The sequence below is a fragment of the Cygnus olor genome, chromosome 12, assembly GCF_009769625.2.
Source record: "Cygnus olor isolate bCygOlo1 chromosome 12, bCygOlo1.pri.v2, whole genome shotgun sequence".
NCBI classification, from domain to species: domain Eukaryota; kingdom Metazoa; phylum Chordata; class Aves; order Anseriformes; family Anatidae; genus Cygnus; species Cygnus olor.
In genome coordinates this window covers 17,770,316-17,795,976 of record NC_049180.1, presented here as the reverse complement: position 1 = coordinate 17,795,976, position 25,661 = coordinate 17,770,316, and the positions used below count along the sequence as shown (strand labels likewise).

General features: G+C 39.7%; 1 protein-coding gene across 2 annotated transcripts in view; it reads left to right on the top strand.

Annotated features, from left to right (window-relative positions):
* Window positions 1-25,661, top strand: part of NKD1 (NKD inhibitor of WNT signaling pathway 1) — a 113,117-nt gene that overhangs the window by 72,798 nt on the left and 14,658 nt on the right. The window contains exons 5-6 of one of the 2 annotated variants that reach the window (XM_040570909.1): window positions 15,481-15,587; window positions 18,144-18,239. In XM_040570909.1, coding sequence (XP_040426843.1) covers window positions 15,481-15,587; window positions 18,144-18,239 — 203 coding nt within the window. The remainder of the gene's footprint in view (window positions 1-15,480; window positions 15,588-18,143; window positions 18,240-25,661) is intronic. The other variant, XM_040570910.1, reaches the window with a different exon arrangement.

The following is a 25,661-nucleotide window of genomic DNA, read 5'->3' as shown; positions in this document are numbered from 1 at the left end:
GAAGGCTCTCACTGAAAAGACAAAGTGGCAATAAGAGAAATAATTGAATTCCTTATTTTGTTTTACATAGCCAAGTTCATTACCTTTTTTTTTCTCTTTTTTTCATCTCTTAGCCGTCTGAGCAGTACAGATAAAAAGAACTCTCTTTGCTGGATTTAACTTCTGTGTTGTTATGTAAAGCTTGATCAAATCCTTTCGTTTTAACAGACTTAACTGGCCAACAGCAAAAGGCTCGGGATTCTGGGATTAAGATTGTATTTGGTAAGAGGACTGGTGCATTAGTGCATTCTTTTGAACTATAGAAAGAACAAAGTAAACATCAAAAGCATTAAGCCATGAGAGCGGATTGTTGACTCAATGTTGCTGCATGACAAGAGGTTAGAACTCAATAGTGGCGACTCTGTTTACTGAGTGCTGTGCAGAAAGAAACAGTTTGACCAGTATTGTCTATTATATTCAGCACCTGCCTTTGATTTTGCTGCTGGGCAAGTCACTGTAATTGGCAATTTTTAGATTTTTCTTACATGGCTGGTGATTCTCCTTGACAGAAAAGAAACCAATGGAAACCTTAGTCTCTTATTATTTTACAGTCTTTGTTGCCCTTCTTTCTCTATCACTAGTAATTCAAAACTAATTCAATCGGATAAAATTTTAATAGTGGATTCATTTGCAGCTTTTATTCCAAGTTCAGCAGTGCTTTCCCTCTTTGTTTCAGAGACTTGCCAGACTTGGAGTACATGTGATGTGTAGTCTGCCGTGGCTGTGTACATACTTCTTATGCTCAAACATACAAATTTTCTTGTCCAGCAGTGTCTGCACAGGAAGCATGAACTCCATCACTCTTCATGTCTAGGATAAAAGAGTGTGAACTTTCCCTTCCTTGTAACTAGTTAGAATAGTAGTAGTTTGGCAGAACTGAATTGACTGGAGATGATTCTGGAAGTAGTCAAAAAACTAGCACAGACATTGGAAGATATTTTTCCATTTTATCTCAGCAGGGAAGCCAAAATGGCAGGCAGGAATTGAATGTGGCATCAAATAGCAAGTCGCTCTTCCGTCATGGAATTGCACAGGTGGCTCAGAAAGGTACCTGCTACTGGTGTGTTCAGCCATGCCATCCAAGTTGTCTCTCTTCCCTTCAAGGTACAAACAAGGTTTGTAATGAATCATTCAAGAGACCTGTTCTTGTGTTTTTTTTTTTTTTTTTTTTTTTTTCTAGAATGATTTTCACCTGTTTTCCTCTTAATTTGGGGGAAATTGTTACAGCTAAAGTGTGTAGACCAGGAGAGTTTTCTTATTTGACCATTCCATGTCTTTATGAAGTGAACTGGGATTTCCTCAGTCTTTTTACTTGAACATTTAGAAACTTTTCAAGGCAGACTGATTTTACCTGCCTGTGACATCTAAACCTGTAGCAGGAAAATCCTGCTCTGACACAGACTGGTTGCAGTAAAGAGGCAATTTCCTACTTCTGGCAATACAAGTTCTCTAGAGTCCAATGGGAGATAGCTATCAGTCCACGTCAGCTGCCTTTTGGAGTTGAAGGTAAAGTCCTTAAGCTCACGAGACACCTAACTCATCACCCCAATTAGTTATGTGATAATATGATTTCTCATGTCACTGTTCTGAAAAGGATGACTTAAGTGTTTCTCCTAACTAGAAATCTTGCACCTTTGTGAGATCAGTCTAGTCCTTTACCTGTCAGACAAGCTGCCTCTTCTGCTGATAGCAATCTGTGCCCTGTTTCATTTGTCAGTCTAGCGTGTGATGTCTTGATTATTATTCTCTTGACAGAAGACTGGAGATGATCCAAGCCTTCCTGGTGCCTTATGTGAACATGATATCCAAGGGTCCTGCTGAAAGCAGTGGCAGAACTTGACTTGAATCAATAAACCCATTTTTTGATATTTTTCCTAAAACAGACATCCAAACTGCTGTCAGCCTTCCATGCCGTAGATAAAAAAACATTCCCCCTTCTGGTACCAGAAAGGACAAAATTATTCAGGTCATCTTTTTGCCCATAAATATTAGAGAGCCCTGCAGCAGAGTTCAAAGCACATGTTGTTGCTGAAAAAAATCTCTCTTGGATATCTGTAAAAGAGATACTTGGAGCACTTTTCACACATTTACAAGACATTACAGAATTTCTAAACCCTCAAGTGAGGCATACTGTATTTAGCAAAGCAGAATAATAATTAGTTATATTCTTAGTATTACTAAGTGTTTCTCAAAATGTGTTACTAGTACGTCCAGTCAGTCTTTCATCTGTCTCTTCTCCCTCTGACCGGCACCCGGGGAATCTGTGGCCAAGCAGATATAACTGACTGTTTCTAAAACTGGTAATTGGAAGACTGCCTGTTGGGTTATCAACTCAGAGGAAGGGTGGCAAGGTATGGTACTTGGGCCCAAATTGTTTATAAGTTCATCAGCAAAGGAAAACTTAAACAATTTAACTAGTCTTAGCTAACTTTCTGAAATGTGTATCATGAAAATGCTATGTGCGTGCAAGACACTTTTTACCGCACTTTGTTAGTCTGTTGTTAGTAATATCTTCATATTGCTAACTATTGAAATAGTCTTTGTTAGCAACACCTTCATGTGGTCTGCTAGGCTGGGGTCTGAATGTGTAACAAAAAGCAGTTTCGTCAAACTTCACGTACCTTTCTAGTTAATGTCTTCAGTTATAATGGTTATTTATGCTTTGGAAAATAAACGAAATAATTTCCGATATATTATTTGCATGAAACATCAGCATATTTATAGAAAACACACAGATCGCATCTTGCAAACAGGCAAAGTTGCTTTCTCTGAGCACTGTTGTTATTACTCGCCTAGTACTATTGATATAGGCTTTCCCTTTTCTGTCGTTTCTTAAACCAAACACCTATTCATCACTGATACTGCAAACAGGGCAAATAATTCTACCTGAAAAGCGCTTTTGTGGTCAGCCTGTGGTGGCTCTATGTGAATTCTGCATTTTAATGACTTGTTGCTAATCCTTTGCACTTACCATAGCTTTGCTGTACATGAGTATACGCTACGTGATCACCTCAGACTGGTGATCATCTGCTTGCTGGCTGTACTTTTTTCAGCTGCCAAGAGGTTTCTGCTGTACCCTTTCCTCAAAACAAAGTGAAACAACTCTAATCAATACCTTCAGCTTGAGGCTGCCCCACTGGCATCAGCCACCAGTGTCTGACACGCAGCTCGTCCCTGCCTAGGCTGGAAGCTGATAAGCTACTTACCGTGAGTTGGAAGGAGTACCAAGGAACGTGGAGGGGGGGGGGAAGGAGCAGTGGAAAGTGCCAAAAGAAAACTGCTTAGTTTGGCAGTTAGAACAAAAGTCACCAAAGAACATGAGACTGGTAGGATTAGCAGAAGTTTTCCTGTGGTCATACACAGATCCAGGAAATTATAAAAGCAGGTAGGCTGTTTGCCATGAGTGGGAGGAAAATCTTATGGCATAAGGCACTTAATTTTTTATTTTTTTTTTTTAAATTGTGCAAGTGTTTCTTAACTTTAGCTGTTCCAGTTGAGGGGGGTTGGTATTTGGATCAGCAGCTTTTACTTCTAGAGCTGCCGTTTCAAGTGCAGCCAGGTCAGTAGTGATGAAAGACTGTTGCCATCCAATGGCTGTCTGTAGCCTGTGCACAATGAGTCAGTGGTCTCCAGGTGTTCCCAAATGGACCTTTACGGTGTGTCACAGCTCCCATCCATGCTGGCAAGCAGACCACAGATCGGCAGTGAAAGGTGGGCTCTTCTGCCACCTTGGAGGGCCAGCCTTCCCCCTTGCAGCCAGCTGCTGCCATGCGGAGGGGACGTGCTCTGCTGCCCGTGCTGGGCTTGTTCCCTGTGCATAGGGAATCGCTCTCTTTAGGTGGCAGCCCACCAGCTCCTACTGGTGCTGCCTAATAGCTTTTGGTAGATGGTGCACTTCGTCTACAGTCTGAGGATTTTGTTCTGGTTATTAATCCCCTGTGTTAGAGTGGGAAGATCCCACCTGCTCTAAGTAATAGTTACACATTGATCTCTATATTCAGATGATTCCCAAGTGCTGGAAAGTTGTTGTTCCTGAATGCATGCAAGTTCAAGGACACAATGGAAGAGCTGAGAACAGAGCCTGCATTTCCTGCATCTGTGCCTGTTCTTTTGTTATGGAGAGAGGGTTTCATAGTATAGTACATAACAAAACTCCTAGCTTACAAGTGGTCTCTGTTCTTTATGGTGGCTGAAGAAAGCCAAATGTTAATATTAATTTTGTGCAAAGTATAGAAAATATTTCAGTAGAAAACCAAGAAAATGAAAAGAGAAGTAAAAGAGTACCTCAGAAGCAAAAAGTTGACATTTAGCGAACACCTTACACATGGAAAGCTTTTAGAATAATATTATATGCATGTTAGAGTTTTCCATAGTTTTTCCTTCTACCTAAGACTAGCATTTTTGTCTGCTTTCATAGAGAAACTAATGCTGTTTTTGAGTTGTCATTAAAAAAAGGATCAATTAACAATAAGAGTATTCATTCCTTCTCAGCTCCAGGGCAGTCATGAACTATTTTGCTAGGAGGCAAAATGTCTCCTGGGGGTGTAGCTGTTGAAAACCTAGGTCTAGATGTCTCTCAGGTTGCTTCTCTTCATGGTGCATGTAAGAAGCAGGAGAATCAAAGGGCAAAGGAAACAGCTTAGGAGATCTCATCAAAGGGAAGAGTACTCTTCATTTGCCTTCCACAGCCCAAAGGTGAGCACAGCATCCCTGTCGAGGCAGAGCTTTGGCAGCAGGCTGGTTGCTTGCACCAGTATGTGAAGCCTGAGGGAAGTTACCCTGTAGCAGGACTGAGGCAGGGGCAAGAGATGGGTGCCAGTGATGTGAGGCTCGTGCTCTTTGCATGAAACTTGAAAGTTCTGGGCCTGAGCAATCTGAACTTGCCAAATCAGTCTGGGCCATTGACGTTTCGCTCAGGCTGTCAGCCTCGTGATTCAGAGGAGGAGCACTGTGTAGGCATATCGAAGTGAACTGTTCATCTCATTCAGGTTGGGTAATGATGGTCCCGAGCACATGGCAATGGGGGCTGGTGCACAGCTCTGCGCTGGCTGCCCCCTGCCTGGGTTGGTCTGGCAAACCCATCTTGCCACCCCGGGTGGGGGTTACAGCTAGCTGTGTCTCCGTGTCCTGCTCCCCTGCCTCTGCTGCAGTGACTTATCCGGGAGGCAGGGCTCAGGTGCCAAGGTTGCCATCAGATACACCTTGGCAATCCGATGGGCTCCGCAGCGACTGTGGAAGACAGCTGATCTGGTGTGCATGGGGCAGAGGTAACGCTACGATACTGTACGTGTGCAGCAGTACAAAAATGTTCTTGAACTTTGCCCCAGGACATCCACCACCAAGAACAAAGAATGAAATATGGGAACACGTCAGTTAGGAGTTCGAAAACAATCTCTCTGGAAACATGATGAATACCAGTGGTTTCATTTATTCTACTTGAAGAACAAAGGTCCTTTTTTACTTTTAATTTCCCAGCAATGATTATTACCAGTTATTTTTCTTGTAGCTTTGACCACAGTTTGTGGAGGTTTTATTAAACATGTTTTTGAAAAGTGAGTCAAAATGCCATTCTTCTCTGACTCTCTCGTGACTCTCTCTTTTTTTACCCATGTGAAACTAGAGCATATTTCTAGGCAAAGATATGGGGCCAGATAATACTCTTATGCTGGTGTTCATGGAATTATTCCAGTTTTTGCTGTTGTAATTGAAATACGTTTTGGCCTTTGCTATTTCAGAAGACAATATATTCGTTTCAAATCCATTGCCTTTATATAAAACATTAAATTCTTTCACAATACTGTATTCAGTAGGCATTAAGTCCTGCTTCAACTCCCAAATCTTACTGAGGTTTCTCGTTCTCGTGTGTTTGCCTTGACCTTGACACAGCCAGGCAACCCAGTTTCAGAGTGCTCCGTTTGCTGGGGTTTTGGTGCCTTTCTGCAATAGGCTTTTGTTTGGTTGCCATGCGCATGCTCCTGTAAGGCCCTCCTAACTGGAGGGGCTTCATATCTCAGTGTGTCTCTGTGTCTCGTGTGAGCATACAGATTATGACAGGACTAAATAGTTCTTGCACTTCTGTCATGCATTCAGAAGCAGAAACCATCTAGCTGGCATCAAATTCGGGAGCCGTCATTTTTTATAGCTGGCTATGTAGCTGCAAAGCTCGATAGCTGCCCGAACTTTCGGGCTGGGTAGTTGAGACACAACAACCTGTCATCCTGCCGAACCTTACAAACACACAAGCGTGTACATGCAGACGTATAGAGGCAATTTCAGTGAAAAGCATATTGCTTTTGCCAGTTGCTGTTCCAAATTCAAAGTGTTATCAGTCAGGGTGCTTTTGTGTGCTTCATACTCCACTTCTGCTGCAGTAGCTACAGAAACCCAAAGTTTTACCTCACCAGGCAGAACAAGTGCCCTTTGTTACCTAGACAGATTACAGCTTTTTCTAAAGTCTGCTCTTCATAAAAGCCCAGCTTGAACAGTGGAAATTCTGACTTGCCTCAGATACTGAGGAGACTTTTATAGTTTCAAGTAGCTCCAGGGTTATATTTTAAAAGTTGAATTTCATCACATGTTTCAAGTTTGGTGGAAAAAAAAAAAAGACATGATATTTTTAGCAGAAAAAAGTCCCCCCCACACCTTTTTTCTCAACAGATGTTTCATCTCAATCATACCCAAACCTCAAAGCACAAGTAGCAGTCAACCTTATTCTCCTGTGCAGAAAAAGATAAAATGTCATTTGTTTGGAAGAGTTTTTTTTTTTTTTTTTTTTTTTAAACCACAACTAGTTTGTGAGTAAAAGCAAATAATAAGTGCAGCACTATGGGACTGTGGAAATGAACCTGAAGCAACATTTCTGCTCTTGAAAGAGCTCAGAGTCCTGCTGCTCTTGTTAGATGGAAAGTCCCAACCCCCCAGCCTACCAAGAAAATAAAAATACCAATAATCAGAATTTTCTTGCTTTAGAAATCTGATCCAGCCATCCCGGTCCTTTCACCAGTAAAACATGTCATATAAAGTGCTTGAGTTTGTACTGAAAGGGATTTAAAACTGTACGGGTAACAAAAAGAGAGAGAAAGAATAGAAGTTGTAAAAGAAAATATCCAGAAGTAGAAGAGCTCCTAGCCGAGGAATTTTCATAGGGCTCTGGAGGAGCCGGGGAGCTTTGCTGTGCCTTACAGCCAGGGCTGGGCATAGGGCTCAGCACCAAGGGGAGCCCAGGCAGCCCTGAGCTGTGTGTGCAAAAGATTTATTTAGGGGAAAGTTATAGTCCCTCCAAAGGATTTGTGTGTGTGAAACCGGAGCGTGGTACTGTGGGCCCTTTGGTCATTTCCATGAGCCTTTACAGAGGATGGGGCCATCCAAGTGCGGAATTTTATTTCTCTAGATGTTTTGCAGTATGTGATGTATCACCTCAGTACTATTCCTCACCCACGTATGGATATGATAAGTACAAGAGACCCGTGCTTGTGCATACACGTGTATTTGCTGGCCTGCTAGTCGCTATGTCACTTTCTAGTTGTACGATGTGTTGTGGATAAATCTTCATTTTCCCCCATCTCTCACAGTGAGATGTCAGTCTCTGCAGATGGGAACACTGAACCTGCTGTGAACATTAGCTATGAGAGAGTTGTCAGAGGTGCAACTGATTCAGCACAGCCAAAATGATATTGTAGTATAGGACTTTTTGCAGTATAGGACTATTTTTTGCTCCCAAAGCTATTTTTGTGAGGGTCAGAGTGGTGCTCTTCCTCACGGGAAGCTTTTCAGATGGAATGAATTTTACAGCTCAAATACCTTTATAGGCCCTGTTACATAGCAAGGTAGTGGAAACGAGATTTTCCCATTGAATATCTAAGTTAGATGGGAACGAGTTGATATCAAAGCCTACGTTATTAATAGCATTACCTATTCTGTCTTCATCTGAATAAAAGGTGTCAGAGTGTTACTTTTTTCTTCTTTTTCTTCCCCCGTGAATCTCGGGGGAGAAAATCTGAGGAGACAAAAAAAAATTAAGACAGAACATCCTATGTGAACACACATATCTGCAGCTTACACTGAGAAGGGATTTTCAAAAGCAGAATTGTTACCAAAGTCAGTGTATAGCCATTTTTAGAGGGAAGAGGTCTGTCCTCCTTTGCTTTAAGTTAGAAATGATCGCTTGGTGTCCATCCGTCACTGCTCTGCAACAGAATCCAGCGCTTTGCAGGCCCATTCAGAGCTCCAGGGACACACAACACCGTTAGAAAGGAGTAAGTGGTCCATATGACAGTGACAGTTCTCACTTAAGAAGCACTTACCCACATTAAATGACACAGATCGTTATAGCAGACTGTGTTATGTTAACGTGGCTTTTGATATGCCCAGCGATCAAACACAAGTCTTGCTGCTACAGGTATCATCCTGAACTGTTCTGACCAAAGCTTATGGCGATTTCCCCCCCCAGCCTCCCCTTTTTTAAGTAGGGGAGGGGAGGGAGAAATGATCTTCTTTGATCTTCGATGAGGAAGGGAAAAAAGACTGTTCTGTTCAGGCTTTTGGCTAACACAACAAACAGTGTTTAAAATTTAACTTTGCTTAATTAATTAGTAATTCTGTTTAGTGTTGTCTGATCTTCATCCAAAAGGTATTTTGAAGCTTGAGAACTGAACATCAAAGTGTATTGGGTGAAGATGGTCAAGTAAGGCATTTAATCTGGCAGTTGTTGTTGATGAAATACAGCAAGTTGGGGAACTAATTGGAAAAGGGAATCATAATCTGGCAAAATTCAGCAAACTCCCTCCCTTCAGCAAACTCACTCCAGAGAGAGTGCAAGAAATCTAGGTTTAGTGTTTAAGCATGTATGAGTTATACGCTAGTTAGCAGAGAGAGACTGTGTTGTCCTTTGTGCGTGCATCCGTAGTACACGTCCTTTTAAAAAAAAAAAATAAAAAAAAAATCCTGCAGCCTGACAACCAAAACAAGACACCAGACCTAACCAGAACCATGCTGTGATTCTACATCAGCATTTGGAAATACTTCCATTTATAAATATGAAATTATGGGGTTGAGAATGAGAATTGACACTTTAGGGAGAGGTGGTAGCGCACAGACCTGTGAGTCTGAGTGTTATTTATTCAGGAGAGAAAATGCTGCATGATAACATCCAAGTGAACTTCAGTGTAGCAATTCCCAAAGGTCCTGGTGGTGTCTTGTCAGTTAGAATCATTATCTGATGCCTGAATGTTTGAAACATTTTGGGCTCTTTTTTTTTTTTTTAATTTTTTTTTTTTTAAGACATCACATGTTCTGAGTCACAACCCGTCTGTTCTATGCTTAACTATCCCCATGGTTGGGCACTGGCAGCAAATCTTATGACACTTTTTTTTTTTTTTCCCGTCTCTGTGGTGTGTAATTGAACCCTTAATTTGTGCTGTGACCAGGAAACAGGGAAATAGAAGAAAATGACTTCTCTCCATATTTTCAGGTTAAAATATCTATTCCTCACTACTAGTATACAGCTTTTGCTAAATTGGTTTTGATTTGTCCCACTGGACGTAAAATGGACAATTAATTTCCCTACAGTAAGTTTCAGAGAAGGCAGCTTGATCTTTGTTGTTTTGAAGGGTGTGTCTAATTCATCAGCTTTAGCTTTCAGCCAGAGAAAGCTGAATACATGCTTTTGGCACTGACCCAGCACGAATCTGTTTTTCTATGTGCTTGCTGTTCTGGTGGCTGTGGATCAGGAACGTTACTTGCTTCCTGGCCCTATTCTGCATGTGGGCATGAGCCACAGGAGAAGAGGACCTTCGCTCAAGCAAAGCTATCTCCATCAGGAATGTATTTTAGTCAACTCCTGTGGAATAAAACCAAAATGTGTGCTTAATGGGGGTGGTGTTTCTTAATTCATGGCCTCCAGGAGAACTTTAAAGTGAAATTTGAATGTGTATGTAATTGTTAATTACAGGACTTCTCAATAACTATCAGGCAGTTGTTATTGCTCGGGTGGTTGTGCAGTCAGCAAAGAATGTCAGTTATGTTTGTCAAACCTGATTTGCAATGAAAAAATTGTTGACAGACCCAGATAATTTAGACATTAGAGACTTCAGGAAAAACAACACAATTAATTCTTTTCTTGTCCCTTTGGTCCTCATAGTATCTGACCTGAAGTTCTGCTGTGTCTGCTGGATCTGTAAATTGGAAGTGAGACCCTTGCCCTGTTGACGTCAATAGGAATTTTACTACTGAGTTCTCTCGGACCAGCTTTTTGACGTTCAACTCCACCAGTCAAATATTGCTACTGAAGTTCCATTTGAGCTCTTACAGAAGCGCTTATGACTTCATCTCCTTGTCTTGATATGTCTATTCACTTTTACTTTTTCCTTTTTACCCTACTCCCCCACAAGTCTCAGATTCTAGTGTGCAGTTTATTATTTTTCCCTGCGTACAGATAATTCTGTCCCTTTGTTTCTGGTAGTAGTTTTAAAGAATTGCTGGGAATCCAGTCTATCCGACTTGAGGGGAAGGCTAATAGTATTTCACTTCAAAGGATTTTGTTTCATGTATGCCAGATGCTGACTTTCATAGGTGGCATTTTTGTCAATTCTCCAATTTTACCTTTGGCTCTGTTTCCTCGCAAAAATTACATAGTAATGACCCTGACGTTAAGATAATAGTCACTGGTAACATCCAGTCATAATTTGTCACTGTGGAGTTGCATAGCTTCTCCCATAGTTCTTCGTTCTGAGTTAAGGCACTGTGATCTATCAAATACCTTTCTAAATGGCTGTCATCCCAAATAAGCTCTGAAGTAGTTCATCTTTAGCCTGAGTTCTCATAATTGCTGTGTAAATTCTGACTCGGTAGCTGTTAGCTTAGACGTGAGCGCTCATCAGAGTTGCATCTTTTTTTTGCATCTGGCCGTGAGATCCTCTTAATCCTTTTGGCTAAAATGCTTGGTACAGTTGAAAAACAGTGAAGCTGTCCTTTGACAAAGAAGATAATTTGCTAAAAATCATAGTACTTTGCTTGAACAAGGGTTTGAGAAATCTGAAATGACAAGCCACCTGAGTGAGGGTGGAACTTTAAACAGTCACTTTTTGACCTGACTGTAGCTCTGTTTGGGCTTTCCATTTTTTTTAAATTCTTTATTCTCAGATGTAAGGTGCAGGTCAGTGAAGAATACTTTCACTGTCAGAAACCTAGTGTTCTGTACTCACTCAGTATGCACAGCACAGCAATTAGTTTTACCTCATTTCTGGGATTTTTATTATTATTTTTATTAAATTTTTTTTTTGAGATTCCTAAGGAACAGTTGGAATTATTACCCACTCCTTTTCAGAAGAATGAATCAACCTTTGAGGGAAAAATGTTGATTCTTCAGGGATGAGCCTTAATGTCTTTAAACTGGTGTTCATTCTGCCTTTCTCCCCCCTCCAATTATGAGCAATTGGGTGGTAGTAATTAACAATCTTAGAGAGAAACATCTGCTAGTACACTTAAGCCAGTCAGTTTGTTTTTCATGAAAGAATGGTATTTCACAATTTTTCCAAGTTAATATTTTCCCTTTATTGTCTTTCCAATTTCAAATATTGTCCAGACGCATTTTTATAGTGTCTTAAGGTTATAGAAGTGAATACAAGACCATTAATAATGAACAAGAAAAGAGAACATCATAAAGAAAACATATGCAGCATTTCAATTCATGAAAGATTCTGTTAGGGAACATTGTTTTTGAGAGCATATGGTTATTCCCAAGGGAAGCAATAAATATACATTTTTTTTCTCCAGTTGTGGATTCCCACAACAACAGGGTAGGTTTCTCAGTGTATTAATCTATGTAGAGCCTTCTCTCTGTCAGGACTTATCTGAGTGAGGAGGTAAGTAAGTATTTTTGCACAGATGATATTTTGTACATGGACCTATTTTTGACGGCCTAGACTTTGGAAACACCAGTCTATTAATTCTCCACACTCCTTTGAGATAGCAATCTTGTCTGGTCTCGTTTAATATCATTGGCAGAGCTGAAAGGAAGTTCACATTGTGAATATAGCTGAACCTTGGCATGCAGCTCACTGGTGGATCTCTGTTTACAGGCTGCCAGTTTTAACTGTCCCAAGCAGACATTCTAATTTTATTTATAAGTAGGTTCAGCATGTGTTTGTATCCTTCATGAAATTGAGAGCATGTTAATAGTCAAAACTAAGTATAGAAACAAGACACCAAACACTTCTGCTTCTTGGACAAAACAGTTGTACTCCACTCTATATATATGCTCATTGGGTTTTGGATAAGGCACATAAGGATATATGCACAGACACATTATTTGATCACTCATAAATATTACTTTAATACCTCCATATTTGCCTTTAAACTTTCCTCATTTAGACTTCATTTTTCTTTGCTGAATGAAACTTGACATCAGGATGAGATCACCAGATTTCCCCATTTCATCTGAACTCCAAAATGAATAACTGATTTCAAAGGATAATTCCCTGGAGCAGCGAGGCCAATGAGTTCTTCAGATCAAAGGTCAGCAAAGCTCAAAGAGGATAATTTCTGGCATACAGTACTTAAACTCTCTCAAGGAGCGTACTGCAAGATGTATCCCCTCCTTCCCCAATAGCTGAACTCTTGTTTTTTGAGAGGACTAATTTGTCAGAGCACATTTTTCCTCTGTTACATAAATTATACATTAAAGTGAAAGCTTCCTATCTGAACACACATACTGTACATCCAGAAAGGTTATTAAACATGCCAGTGGAAGGGCTGTTCCTGAAACCAGAAGGTAGGTCCGTGCCATTGGCATTGTTCTTCTCTGAAGCACCTCATGGCCTGGAGAGCTCTGGTGCTCCTTGCACACACCAGTAGCTTTCAGTGCAGTGCAAAAGCAAGTGGTGTATGTCCTGCAAAAGATGCTTCATTTTGACAGAGGAGAAAAAAAAAAAAAAAAAGAAAAAAGAGAGAGCTTTGGTGCACGGAATAGTCACCTTGTGCAAGATCTCCTCCTCAGTGCCCTAAGACCAATGTTTGGGATGCTGTCCCTTAATGGGTGAAAGACCACTGTAAAAGTCTTTTGAACATTATATACTTTTATACCTTTAAAAGTATTTGCGATAAGGTAGGTGTATTTTTTTTTCAAATAGTTGTCTACTGTTCCAACAAAGCTAAGGGTCATACCAGCCCAACTTTCATTTATTTCACATTCACTGGAGCCAGACTATGAGGGATTGCAAAAGTCCCTCACACAAATATTTCTGTCAGCTTACTTAGATTTGTCAATGTGAGGAACTGGTCACTGGTACAAAGGAGCCACTCAAAATCTAGGGCATGTTTAATAGTTATGAAGAACTGCTGTTAATGTGACTAGTTGTTATGAAGGACTTTTCATTTCTTTTTGGTTTTGGAACGAAGCAACAGGGCTGACCTAAGGTGGATATCCAAATGTTGTCTTTTTTTGATTGTGTTATGGTGGGTTGTGGGTGTGTGTGGCCTTAGCTTTGAATTTCCAGAAATATGGAGTGGTATTTATGGTCAAAGTGAATATAAAACATATGGCCTTCTTCAGATACACTTCAGAGTTCTGTATTATAAGTAATATTTGTTATAATATGTGTCTTCATTATGGTAAGCACTGTACAAAACCAAACAATCTCTGCTCATCCAGTACTACTACACTAAATGGGCAAGAAAAGATACTGCCATGAAGTGAGCTTTCTTTTTCTTCAGCTGGCCTTCCTGCTTAGCTCAGGTTTGGTATAGGGAATTCTAACATAGCCTGGAGTAGAGATCAAAGTCTATTACTGTGTGAGTATGGGTATGATAGAGTCCATGTCTACTTGCATTTGTACAAGGCAAATTACATGTCCGTGTCTGGAAGCTGGCTTTAGTATAAACTCCACAGCTGCAGGTAAATATTGAAGTTAAGAAATTCCAAAGGTTCATGTTTCTACCTCATTCCCCCCTTTCCTTACTGGTTCTTTTATAGGATGCTACAGTTTTGAAGACCAAAACCAGTAATGCAATAGCGTTAAATTTAAGCAAAGAAATGAGCCCAGAAAATGTGACACACTGCAATGTGGCAGTGTGACTGCTGTGGCAGAAACCTTAGCTTTTGGAATTTCTGAGAGTATAAAATTATGGGAAGGTGAAGAGTTTTTTGTTTCTTTGTTTGTTTGTAGCTAATTGTTCTATTTTTATCTGTGAAAAAATATTGAAAAATATCTAATGTAAATGTCTTAATTTTTAGCATGTTAGTGCTTTGCTTTCCTGGGAGGGTGCTTGGGAGGTACCTCAGTAGTGCCAAACACCAGCTGAACCACAGAGTAAACTGAGTTTGAAATGGCTTATTCTGACCGGGAAGGAATCATGTCTCTCTTTTTTTTTTTAAGGAATTTCAGTTTACTGAACTGGCACTTACATGAGATCTTACTTACAAAGGCATCCCCAAGAAACATAGCATTAGAATAAAGCATTTGGGTAAATGCGGATGTTGCAGCACAAGAGGAAAATGCTGACTTTTAGGCCTAAATTCTTGTAATGCCTTTTATTTTGGGGGAAGAAGGCAGGATTACTGCTATGGCTAATGAAGTATGGGCATAGCATTGTTGGCTGAATCATACGGATGCAAAAAAAAAAACATATCTGAAAAGTCTGAGAGTAGGGTTAAAAATCTGTGTACATTTTCATACATCTGATGAAAATAATTCTATATTCATAGTTAGGATTTCATCAAATGTGGTACTGAGTGCCTCTGTTGGAGCCTAAGCTATTAAGTTCCTGGACATTTTTCTGTTAATCTGCATAAGAAGTATATATATCTTTCTGATATGTTATTATATGATATGCTGTGATATATGTCTGATGTTAGTATTTTGATGTCCTTTATGAGTACTACTGAATTATGGAAGTGCAAATGTTTTAACTTGAAATTTAGGTGAAATACACTTTTTCATGCATATTAAAAAAAAAAAAAAAGCAACACAGTTTTAATCATTTTGGCAGGTTAGTGTTACCTTTTAGGAAGGTCATAAGGCTTGTGTGTATTTGAAGAGGGTAGCTGGAACAGAATGGGGACTTCATTTCAGCTTCATTACTCTATTCACTGCTGGTGAATGCAATATGCTTTTGCAATATGTCACATACTTTCAATATTTTGCAAAATTATTCAACTTATTTACAGTAACAGTACTGCTGACTTATATTTTCACAACAGTTTGTTTGAACCTCCTGTGACTCTAGTGATATTTGTAGAAGAGGCTGTGTACTAAAAGCTGTTGGTAGGTTGTCTGCTGAAATTATCCCAGATGTGAAGTGAACACAAAAGCAAATCAAGTTTAATGATCCTCTCATACAAGTTTGCTGAAATCAGTTTCACCCTATCTATGAAGAGAAATTTGCAAATATAAGACTGCTTTGACGTTTCCTTATAAGTGCTTATTCTTAAATATATTTTTGCAGTGGCTTTGCCTCCAGAGAAGACAGATGGAGTTTGCAGTGGAGATGAAAAGAGAGCAGAAAAAGAAAATGACACACGCACAGGTTCCAAGAAGCAACTAAAATTTGAAGTAAGTCCTCTGTATTCTGAAGTTACACTGTATTGACATAATTAAGGTAGAAGAATAACTTGTGGATCAAATAGTGCCCTCTGATGCATGTTTATATCTTCTTCCAATTGTAACAGGTAAAGTGTAAGTGGCACAAGTCAGTGTCTTACTGTTGGTGGTGTTGTTCCTTTAGACTAGTACGTTTTATTTCCAGGTTTGGAGCAGATCAGATTATGATGACTCCTTGGTAGGCTCTGAAATGTATAGTAAGAAGAGGTGTTCATTGTAACCCTCTATCCTTTCAGAAATAATTTATTATGCTATCTGCTATGTTATCAAATCTTTAAATTGGCTTTTGTGGACTGTTTCATATGGTTGTGTAGAAGATATTTGTGAAAGCTTCCTTAGCCATCAGATTTCTGTGCCTGGGCCTGCAAAGTGAAACATCCCTCATATACTGCAGTGGAAATCCATCAGATGGCAGGAGAAAAAGGATCCTGGGGGGTAATAAGTTGGATGGTCTTCCTTGCATACTTAAAAAATAAAAAATAAATAATAATAATAGTCATAAAACTGCCAAACATTGTGCACAGTTGGCAGGTTTTGTTTGTATAGAGAGTGATTTAATAAATACGAGTACTGAAACATGCTGTCATCCAGGTAGAGCGTTGTCTGTCTTGGTGAACAGAAAGATACTCTGGCACTGGCAAGAAACAGCACGAATTTTCATCTCTGCACTCCAGCAGATGTAGCAGGCTTCTACCTTTCAGCACTGTCAGCCTGTCACAGTAATGAGCTTTGCATTCCTCAATTGTTATTTAAAAGACCACGCAGCCACCTTGCAGCATGGCTTGTGTGTTCATTTCCTTCTCTAGAGCAGGCTTAGCAGTCTGGTGCAATTTATTTTTTACTGTTTTAAGGCTGATTAAAAGGAGGTACTGTTCCCATAGGCAGTTCAGGCGTCACTAGATGCTTGTGTGCCTTCTGGAGGGAGGTGACTTTCCCTGCCTTTTTTTGCACAGCAGTAACTCTTTTTCTAGGCACATTTTATATTCTCCCTTGAATAGCAGAGATTTGCAGACAGGAAAGGCATGATAAATTGCAATTAACAGTGCCTTGATATTAGAATGTTGGAGGACACCTGTCAACATGTTTGGTGCCCAGTGTAGCTGGAACTGCACCGCAGTGGCAGAGTCTGTGTTTGTTCCCAAGTAGTTCTTGGCATGCCATAAAGGTTAGCACTTGGTACCAGGCTCTATGACTAATGCAGGGAAGATTGCCATGGCTCTTGACTAAGCAGAGCACATCCTCACATAAAGATGTTATGTTAGGCAGTGTGGGACAGGGAAGGATTAATGTGTGGCAAGAAACCAAGTATTGATATTTTTTCCCCTTGTTCTACAACTGAAGGTTTTCCAACTATGGCAGGTAGGGGCTAAGAGATCGGTAAATGTTTAAAAGGTATAAAAGAATCAGAAAGGCAAGTGTTGAGACAGGAGTCTAGTTGTGAGGTGAACGCCATCCGGCTTTTAAAGGTGCTGGGAATGTTTGTGTAATCCGAAGCGGTGTTTCCACAGCAGAGTGTGGGGCACTTGGCAGCTTTCTGCCAGGCTTGTTACAAGTGAGGGAAGACTGCCTTTGAACTCAGCAGGGGACATGGGGGACCGGGAACTGCTGTAGGGAATTGGTTTCAAGTCAGAAGATCAACCAGGTATTTTGAGCTCTGTCATGCTGAAGCTATTTGGAGCTGTTTATTTTACTTACATACAGTGGCTTTAATTTTAATTGCACTGTAACTTTTCTGTTTCGCCTTGTTGTGGCTCAGGATTATTCTGACTGCACATGTCTTGAGAAGAAGCAAACAATTTGCACCCAGGTGACTGGAGTCAGTCGAAGTGCATCCTTTGTTCTCGACTGAAGGCTCGGTTTTGGTTTGGGGATTTTTTCCTGTAACAAATTGCTTCTTCCAGGCTTTCCCCAGCTCACACTCCCCAGCAGAAAGACAGTTAGAATCAGGACAGGGCTCCGCTCCCAGGTCTCTGCTCCCTGCCAGCTCCGTGGTGTCAGGCCACGCTAAGCAGCAACCTGTGGTGTGGGCAGCCAGCATCTGCAGCCAGGACGGGTGTCAAGGGGGGATTTGTGCTGTGTGCCCATTTCGTTTTCGTGACTACTCCTGGCGCTGTGGTCTGCTGCCTCACGCTGTGAGCCTGTTTCTGTTGTCTTTCTCTTCCTGAGTTAAGCTGAGTTTTCTTTCTCTCTTTTTAAGGGAGAAATCTTATTATATTCCAACAGCTTCAGGGAGTAGTTTTCTTGTACCTTTTTGTGTTTTCTACAATGAAGTAGAAAACATCTCACAGATTCCCAGCAGCCTGGCCCAAAGGAGTTAGGATTATCATGTTATTGTGATGAGACATCTTCAGTGGGGTGGACGCCCCCCAGGACATATCCTGAAGCTTCCTCCCATGAGGGAGGGAGGGAGGAAGGAAGGAAGAAAGCAAGCAGCCTCCTTCTACAGAGTCTCCTCTGCAAACAGGCCTTTTGCTTTAGGTAATCAGCTGCTCTTTGCATGTTTCTTAGGAATTGCAATGTGATGTGTCTGTAGAGGAAGATAACAGGCAAGAATGGACCTTCACACTGTATGACTTTGATAACAACGGAAGAGTCACACGCGAGGTAAGCGAAGTGCAGCTGCCCCTTTGTGTGCAGCGTTTGCTAACAAGAGAAGTGTTTTATAACAGGAACTTTTTTTCTTCTATGAAACAGAGGTGTCCTGCCAACTTAAACAGCAGTTTCCATGGACCCTTCCCTCCTAGAAAAAATCCCACCGGTAGTTTACTGTTTTCAGATGAACTGTACCACTTTTAAGCTGGTTGTTGTTAATATCTGGGATTAGCCTTTTAAAAAATAGTACTGGCATTTGAGGGGGAAAATATCTGAAACAACTGAACAACTAAACACATTGTCAAAATAAACCCCTGCAAATGTATATTGTTCTGGCTTCTATCCTGCTTTTCAGAGTTAAGCTAACCAAATAGCAAAGTTGCTTTCTGAAATTCTTTCCATGTAGGACTAACTATACTGTTCTGTTGTTTTCATGAATATTAGGCTGATCTCTGCTTTCTTTAGTCTTTACTCCCTAAGTATAAATGGTTTTGATGATACTTGCTGCAGGACCACAGTGAATGCCTGTCAAAGCACACCTGTGTGTATTTTTATTTTAATCGGGATGTCTTCAAGTTGTATTTGCTGCACAAATAAGAAGCCAAATAACAGGATATATACATAAGTGTACAGTCCATTTTCAGAACTATTTCTATCTGGATAGAATGCAAGTTCTAGAAGAGTGTCTCTTATTGAGATTTACCACAGTGTGCTGTCATTGATTTTTGGTGAAGCATGTTTACTGGCTTCCATGCCTTCAGATAATCAGCTGAAGATTGACAGTTTCTGCCTCTGTGGGCTATTACACTCATATCTATGGAAATTACTAAGAACTGATGGGAAGGTGTAGGGTACATACTGAAAGTGTAGTGACATTAGACCACTAAATGAGGGCAGACATTTCTCCTAGAAGACTGAAGCAAATATCTTTCAACATTTCTGAACAAATTGCCAAATGGTGGTTCAACGTTTTTAACATGTGTTTGAGCATCATTTCTAAGCATTTTTTTTTTATTGTTTCTATTCTGATAGACTTTGAATAGTCAAATGAAATCTGTGCCCCTCATACAAGGCAATAGGCAGATGAAAAGTTACAGGCCAACCCCAGAGTTTCCAATGGGAACAGAAGCTGGAGAGAGAGGGCAAGGAGGAGGAGAAAAAAAGTCTGTTAACATATGAGGAACTCACACCAGAAAAATTAAGTAACTTGCCTGAAGTCTCACAAGAACCCAGTGGGAGATTGAACCCAGATCTTTTGAGACGCAAGGCCAAGTCTTCATTACAAGATTAAGTTGACTTTCAAGAATGGGGGGAGGGAGAAATGGACAGACAACAAAAAACAACAGAACCCAAACCCACACACATGGGTGTCCTTTACATGCAGGCATGGAGTTCCCAATAATGTTAGTGGGAGTTCTGTGTGGTGAATGTAACAAGAATATGCTTTTAAGTGTGTATACAATAATTATTTGTGATTATGTGGTACACCAAAGGGCTTAATTTGACTGTACTTAGAAAACATGTTACAGCCAAATTCTACTTCTCCCTGGTACAAGACCAGACTGCAGCTTAACTGAAACCAAATATGTGCGGGGATTGAAAATTATACTACCCTGAGGTCTGGAGGTTGCTATATTCAGGCTTGAACCTTTGCCAAAAAAAATTCTTTTAACCAAGGGACCAAATAGGTTGATAATTTTCAGCTCTTTACATGTGACCAAAGATAGTAATAATACTGTACACCATTGCAGAGTTTTCCAGTTGCGTTACTTCTTTTGCAAGCTGTTCCAATGTCATTTGTATAAAACATCTTGTTGGCTTTCCTTTGTTGAATCCAGATGCAATTTAAGAGTTGTTTGTGCAAGAATAATGAATGATAGCTCATAGATGATGTTGGCCACAAAAGAGGATTTTCTGTCTCTTCATATGATGTAGAATTTCTCATTCTGTTAGGCTCTGAGACACTGGCAGTCAACATAGTGGGCTTGGTCCTGTAGTCTGTTAAACAGTTCTGCTCCTGATCCAGCAAAGGGCTTAACAATGGCGGATGTTAAAAATGTGAATAGTTTCAATTAAAATGAATGGGACACATGCTTTGAGTTAAGTGTGAGGCACATTGCTGGATCAGCGACAGAACGGACAGTCTAAGGAAGAGGGCTGAATTGTACTAGTGCCATTTAGTAAACTGAAGTTTACTAAATGCATTCAGCAAACTGAAATGCTTTCAGAACTGGTCAGCTTTTCTAAACAAAGGTCCAGTATTCTGTTGAGAAAAGCTTAGTGTGGACCTTTTCCTCCTCCTTTGAAAATTTCACTTGACTGTTGTGGATTTACAGCTGGATGAAATGAGTGAGATGAAATTTCTTAAGTCAGTTTTCTATCTGTAGATTTTGTAGTGCTTTAAAAAGAGAAGTCAGTGTTATCATCCTTGTTTTTCATGTTGGAAAAGTGAGACACTAGAAAAGGAAGTGACTTGTCCATCCACATCCATTTCATTTGATTCAAATTCATTGTTAGACTTCATGTTTAGAGAATTTCTAAATGAATGCACAGTGTAAAATCAAGTTTGTAAGAGGCATGTAGGTGGGGTGCAATTTTGAAAGTGGACTAAGTGCTTTATTCATTAAAATGTTTGAAAATTGTAAATAAGATATGGATTTAGTTACTGGATAAAAATTCCCGTGGGTTTTACACAATGACAAATCACTGCAAGAGCTTTCAAATTTCATCTTAGTGAAATTTCTTCTGGATCTTAACAACATCTTCAGAACTTAATACTGCTTTGATTTTCTCCTAGAGTGTGTATGACTTATTCCCTAGTTCTTATAATTAGAAATTCAGATCTAGTCATGCTTCTTGAAGGGATACACCCATTATGAAAGCATAAGTATTGGGATAGCAAATTAGAAAATTAGCATTAGTGTCTTTTCTTAAAATACTGCTTTTTCTGTCATAGAAAATGACTGTTTTTCATTCCTTTTGGTGTAGTAGGCGATAACTTTTTCTGCTCTACTATGTATATTACAAAATTTGGCTAATAACGCTTCCCTTTGTTTCATAGTCCATAAGAGGACAATTCATTATGTACTGCAGGCCTTTTTAGAACTGACAGCTGCACTGTAATTATCTTCATACGGATATTTGTAATCAGACTTGAAACTTGGATAATTTAACTAATGTGTTTTGATCCATGAGGTTTTATATTGAGCTCTCTGAATGTAATTATACTTCATAAACACCAGCCATTTTTGTGCAATCAGTTCTTTCTTGGAAAATTTAGTTTCTTCGGTGAGTGGCTGAATAGAAATAAGCACACAAAAAGTTGTCAGGAGTATAAAAAAAATGGTGTGAGGGGATTTCTTCTCTTCTGGTTGTTGAATAGATAGCAAGTGAAGCTGCTTTCAGTTTCCAAATAAGAATGATTCAAAAATTTACATGATCAAACAAAGCTGATGTTGCAGTAGAAACATCCTGCTGTATGTAAAAATCAGACTACAAAGAAAGTACAGATAAGACATTTGTACTTTTCTTTTTCTGAGGGAAGGGTAATGAACTGATATTGCTGTTTCTCTTCATGCATTTTTAATGCTAAAAATGTTCTTTGTATCTTACATTAAATACCCATTTTTTTCTTTTGTGTTTCCTATCTTTTTTTTTTTTTGTTAGTTTTGCTTGTATCTTCTTATAGTGAAAAGGCATGAGGTTATTTCTGCATTCAGAACTCAGCACCAAATCTTTGATTTGGAGAAGGATACTAACTTTTCTGGGGCTAGCATTTATCAGCCTGACCCTTGACTTGAAAGTTGCTGTTTTTCATTTGTCACTATTGCATTAACTCATGATAAAGAAGCACCAACAGAACCAACAGAGCCATGGCTATCTGTGTTAGAGGGACTGTCATATAAACCGTTAGATGTGGTGGGTTTGCACAAGAAAGAAATATTAAGACATTACTTAATTTTTTGGTTTTTGAGTTGAGTCAAAGGCATCTTTCCCAGACATGTTATAAAGAAGCAAACTGATTTGTTCCTCTCCGTGTTTTTTTTTCTTGTGCAAATATCCCATTCTGTTAAATTGCGCTGTAAATTCGGCTGTAAAAGCCTCTTAGTTTCCTCTCCAGAATCTCTAGTTTGCTAACTAGTCCTATGATGATAAGCTACACTAACACTGGGGTAATATTCATTAGAAACAAAAAATTACTACCTGGAATAGGGACTATCTCAGCAACATGAGTTCTGTAAGGAATTATGAATACCTAAATGTAAGGAATGATACCTACTTAAATGTAACTTGCGTTTGTTCTTTTTTGTGGACCTGCTACTTTCTCTGAAGGTTCTAAATTCCTGCTGATCTCTCGAGATCTGTAAAGAATTCTGCAAAGAAACGCATGAGTGCAACATACACGTGTGGCCTATACTGTACGTTTTTTAATATTTCTAATGCAAGAATTTCTGGCAATCTGTTAAAGTTGCTCTTTGTAATATGCTTTTTTTGTATTGGCTGCTTGATAAAATAGGATGTGAAAAACATAAAGATTAACACTGTTAAATACTTCAGCCCTGGAAAAAACAACTGTAGCATTCAGTAAGCAAGACACAACTAAATCTGGCTATGGCATTTGCTGGCTGTTTGGATACTACAGAACAAAAGCCTTTGTTTTTCCCCTTGTGGAAAAATATCATAGTTTCAGTTTTCTTACTTGATTAAAATAGCTATCCCAGCAGAAATTCTGTGTACTAGAAACCTTTCAGAACTCATTTCGATTCATATAGCTGAATTCCTCACTAAATATAGTCAACTTGCTATAACGGAGAGAAACCTTTATTTTCTTACTGCTTTTTCTCTTTACCCATTCAGAATAGAAGTTTAAAAATCCACAATGATTTTTAAGTAGAAATGTTTTAAAAGTTCTTTTAAGGGTAAAACTCATATATTTAGGAAAGTGGGAAGCAATAAGAAAAATCCCTTCTTTATTTTTCATGTAAAAAGGAGGGACATTTGAGAAGTGTGGGATGGAACTTTGTAGGGGAAGTGCCGAGCAGTCTTAAGCAAAGTCATTGCAGAATCACACAACTAGAAATACATTGTGTAGAAAAGTTGGATTCTTTCATAGGTGATCTCTGAGACGTGCTGGTTGGTGTACCACAGGAGAGAAAAACTGAACTGTTTTTTGTTCTTGATTCTTGACAACGAATTTCTTGAGGATGGTGAAATGCCCAAGCTGGTGGGTGCAAGGCAAAGCTCTGTCAGTGGGTTCAAGCAGTTCTTTAAGGAATTTAAACATAGATAATGTTCAGTGGGACAGCTTTCAAGGGGAGCATAAATCACCCCAGTCTCCTGTCAGGCTACTGGAAGATGAAAATTCTTTGTGGGGTAAATATAGGCAGAGCTGTAAAATACAGTTTTTGTAACATATTGTAATGGTCTAGTGCTACTAATTTGGCCAGAAGCCATTCCCATTGTTACCTGCCAAAAAGGGCTGCGAGAAGATAGTTTTAGTCACAGTTTGAAACTCATTGGCAAAGTCAGTTTCATTCCTACCAGATCAGTGGCTTAAGGAATTTGGATGTGAAGCAATAACTGGACAGCAACATGAGGTTCAAGCTGCCTTGTAGCCGGTGCCTACTCCACCAGGACTTTGATAGATGATAGAGAAGTGAATGGCCCAAGCAGACTTGTTTGACCAAATCAGAACCGTCAGTTCGCTAGGATTTCCAACCCCAAATTAGGACCACAAGTAAATGAATCCTATAATAACAATGTTATTGCTGGTATTTAAAAGATCAACATAAGCATTAAGTGGTTACTTAAGGATATCCCTAACCTCGATCTTGGTATATATCCAGTCTGACGACCACGGTTATTCAGTGCCAAAATGCAAAGCAGCTCAGATTGTCATGGAAGAAGCTGGGTATTAAACATGTAATGAAATGTAGAGGCAGCAGAGCGTAAGGACATAAGGTGTCTGAATACCTTTTGCAGCTCTGAAACTTCTTGGTGCCTGGACATAAATTTGGGTTAATTCAGGCCCATCTGGCTGAGAAGTGCAAGTTGTCCTGATGTGATGTGTGTGTACGCATATTTCTGACTTGCCAAGTATGTGTCACAAGTGCTGCTTCTGGCCTTCCCTGACAGCATTTGGGAGTACTTCTAAAATTGCTGAGTCAAGTGGCTTGAAAGACCCTCACAGAGCAAAAGGGACAAATTGTATGACAGTTAGCAAGTTAAACCTCATCACTAGAAAAACTTAACTTAAAAGGACAGTGGGATTTATGACTGCATGTCTTTGCCTACTGAAGTAAACAAATAAGTAGATGATCAGCTTGTGCAAACATCTGGCCTAGCTGAAAAAAGGGGAGGGGGAGAGGTTACTGTGAATGAAGGAGTTGATAATAACCTGTTGATAGTAGTCAGAAAGAAGAAAGATGCCCTGTTGGGTAACCAACAGTTGTTAAGGAATGTATGGGAAAGACTCCTTTCACTAAAGTGGTGAGTGTGTGAAGCCCTGTTAAGAATAAATGCGGTGCCTAAGTATTCTGCCAAAAGGGAAGGCTTGTTTTGTGGAGGTGTAGGATGATAGCACAAGGCTTCTAGAACATAATTTATGGAGGGTATATAAAACAACACGTGTTTGTTTGTCTATGTTCTTGCTTGGTTGTTTTTTTTTCTTACAGATGAAATAAAAATACAGCCCATCAAGCTGACCGTCAGATATGGCTGTGTCTATTTAGAGGTCTGGCTAAGTTTCAAATTAGGGTGGAAGTGTGAAAAGTGAGATGTGTTAAAGAGCTGTGACGTGACTACCAGATTGTCACTGAGCAGTCTTTTCCTCATTCAGCCTTTAGACAGTGGTCCTTGTGAAGGCGATGGGAAGTGGCCATTGGTGTGGCAGTAACAGCCCATTTATAGAGACTCTTGTGGCAGTGGTAGAAAAAGTACTGCAGATTGTGCTTTTTATGAATGTTATCTTCATTTCACATATCTGGAGAAATTTCACTGAGTGCAGGGAAGTTAGAAAAGGGTACACGTTAAGACAAAGTCTGGACCCTCTAAGATTTAGTTATTCATTCTGCCTATTGACCTGGAAGATCATTTACTGTAAAATCATTTGTCCTGGCCATAACATCAGTATTTCCCTAAATTCTGTGTGAGCAGAAAGCTAGTTAGATAATGAGGAATGTGTGATATATTGGCTACTGAAGTGGTGTTTCTGCTGGGGCCCATTAGGGCAAACTGAACTTTGAACTGCTAATGTTCTGGGAATGATCCCTAGCAAAGGAAGATCATAGAGATTTTGTGTTTTTATAGACCTGACTCTTAATCCTCAGAACCTCATATTTAACAAAGGATGATTTAGATATTTCATCTGTGCTTTCAGACATCTGGAAAGTGCTTCACTACTAGGATAGATCAAGGAATAGGAAGACCAGCATT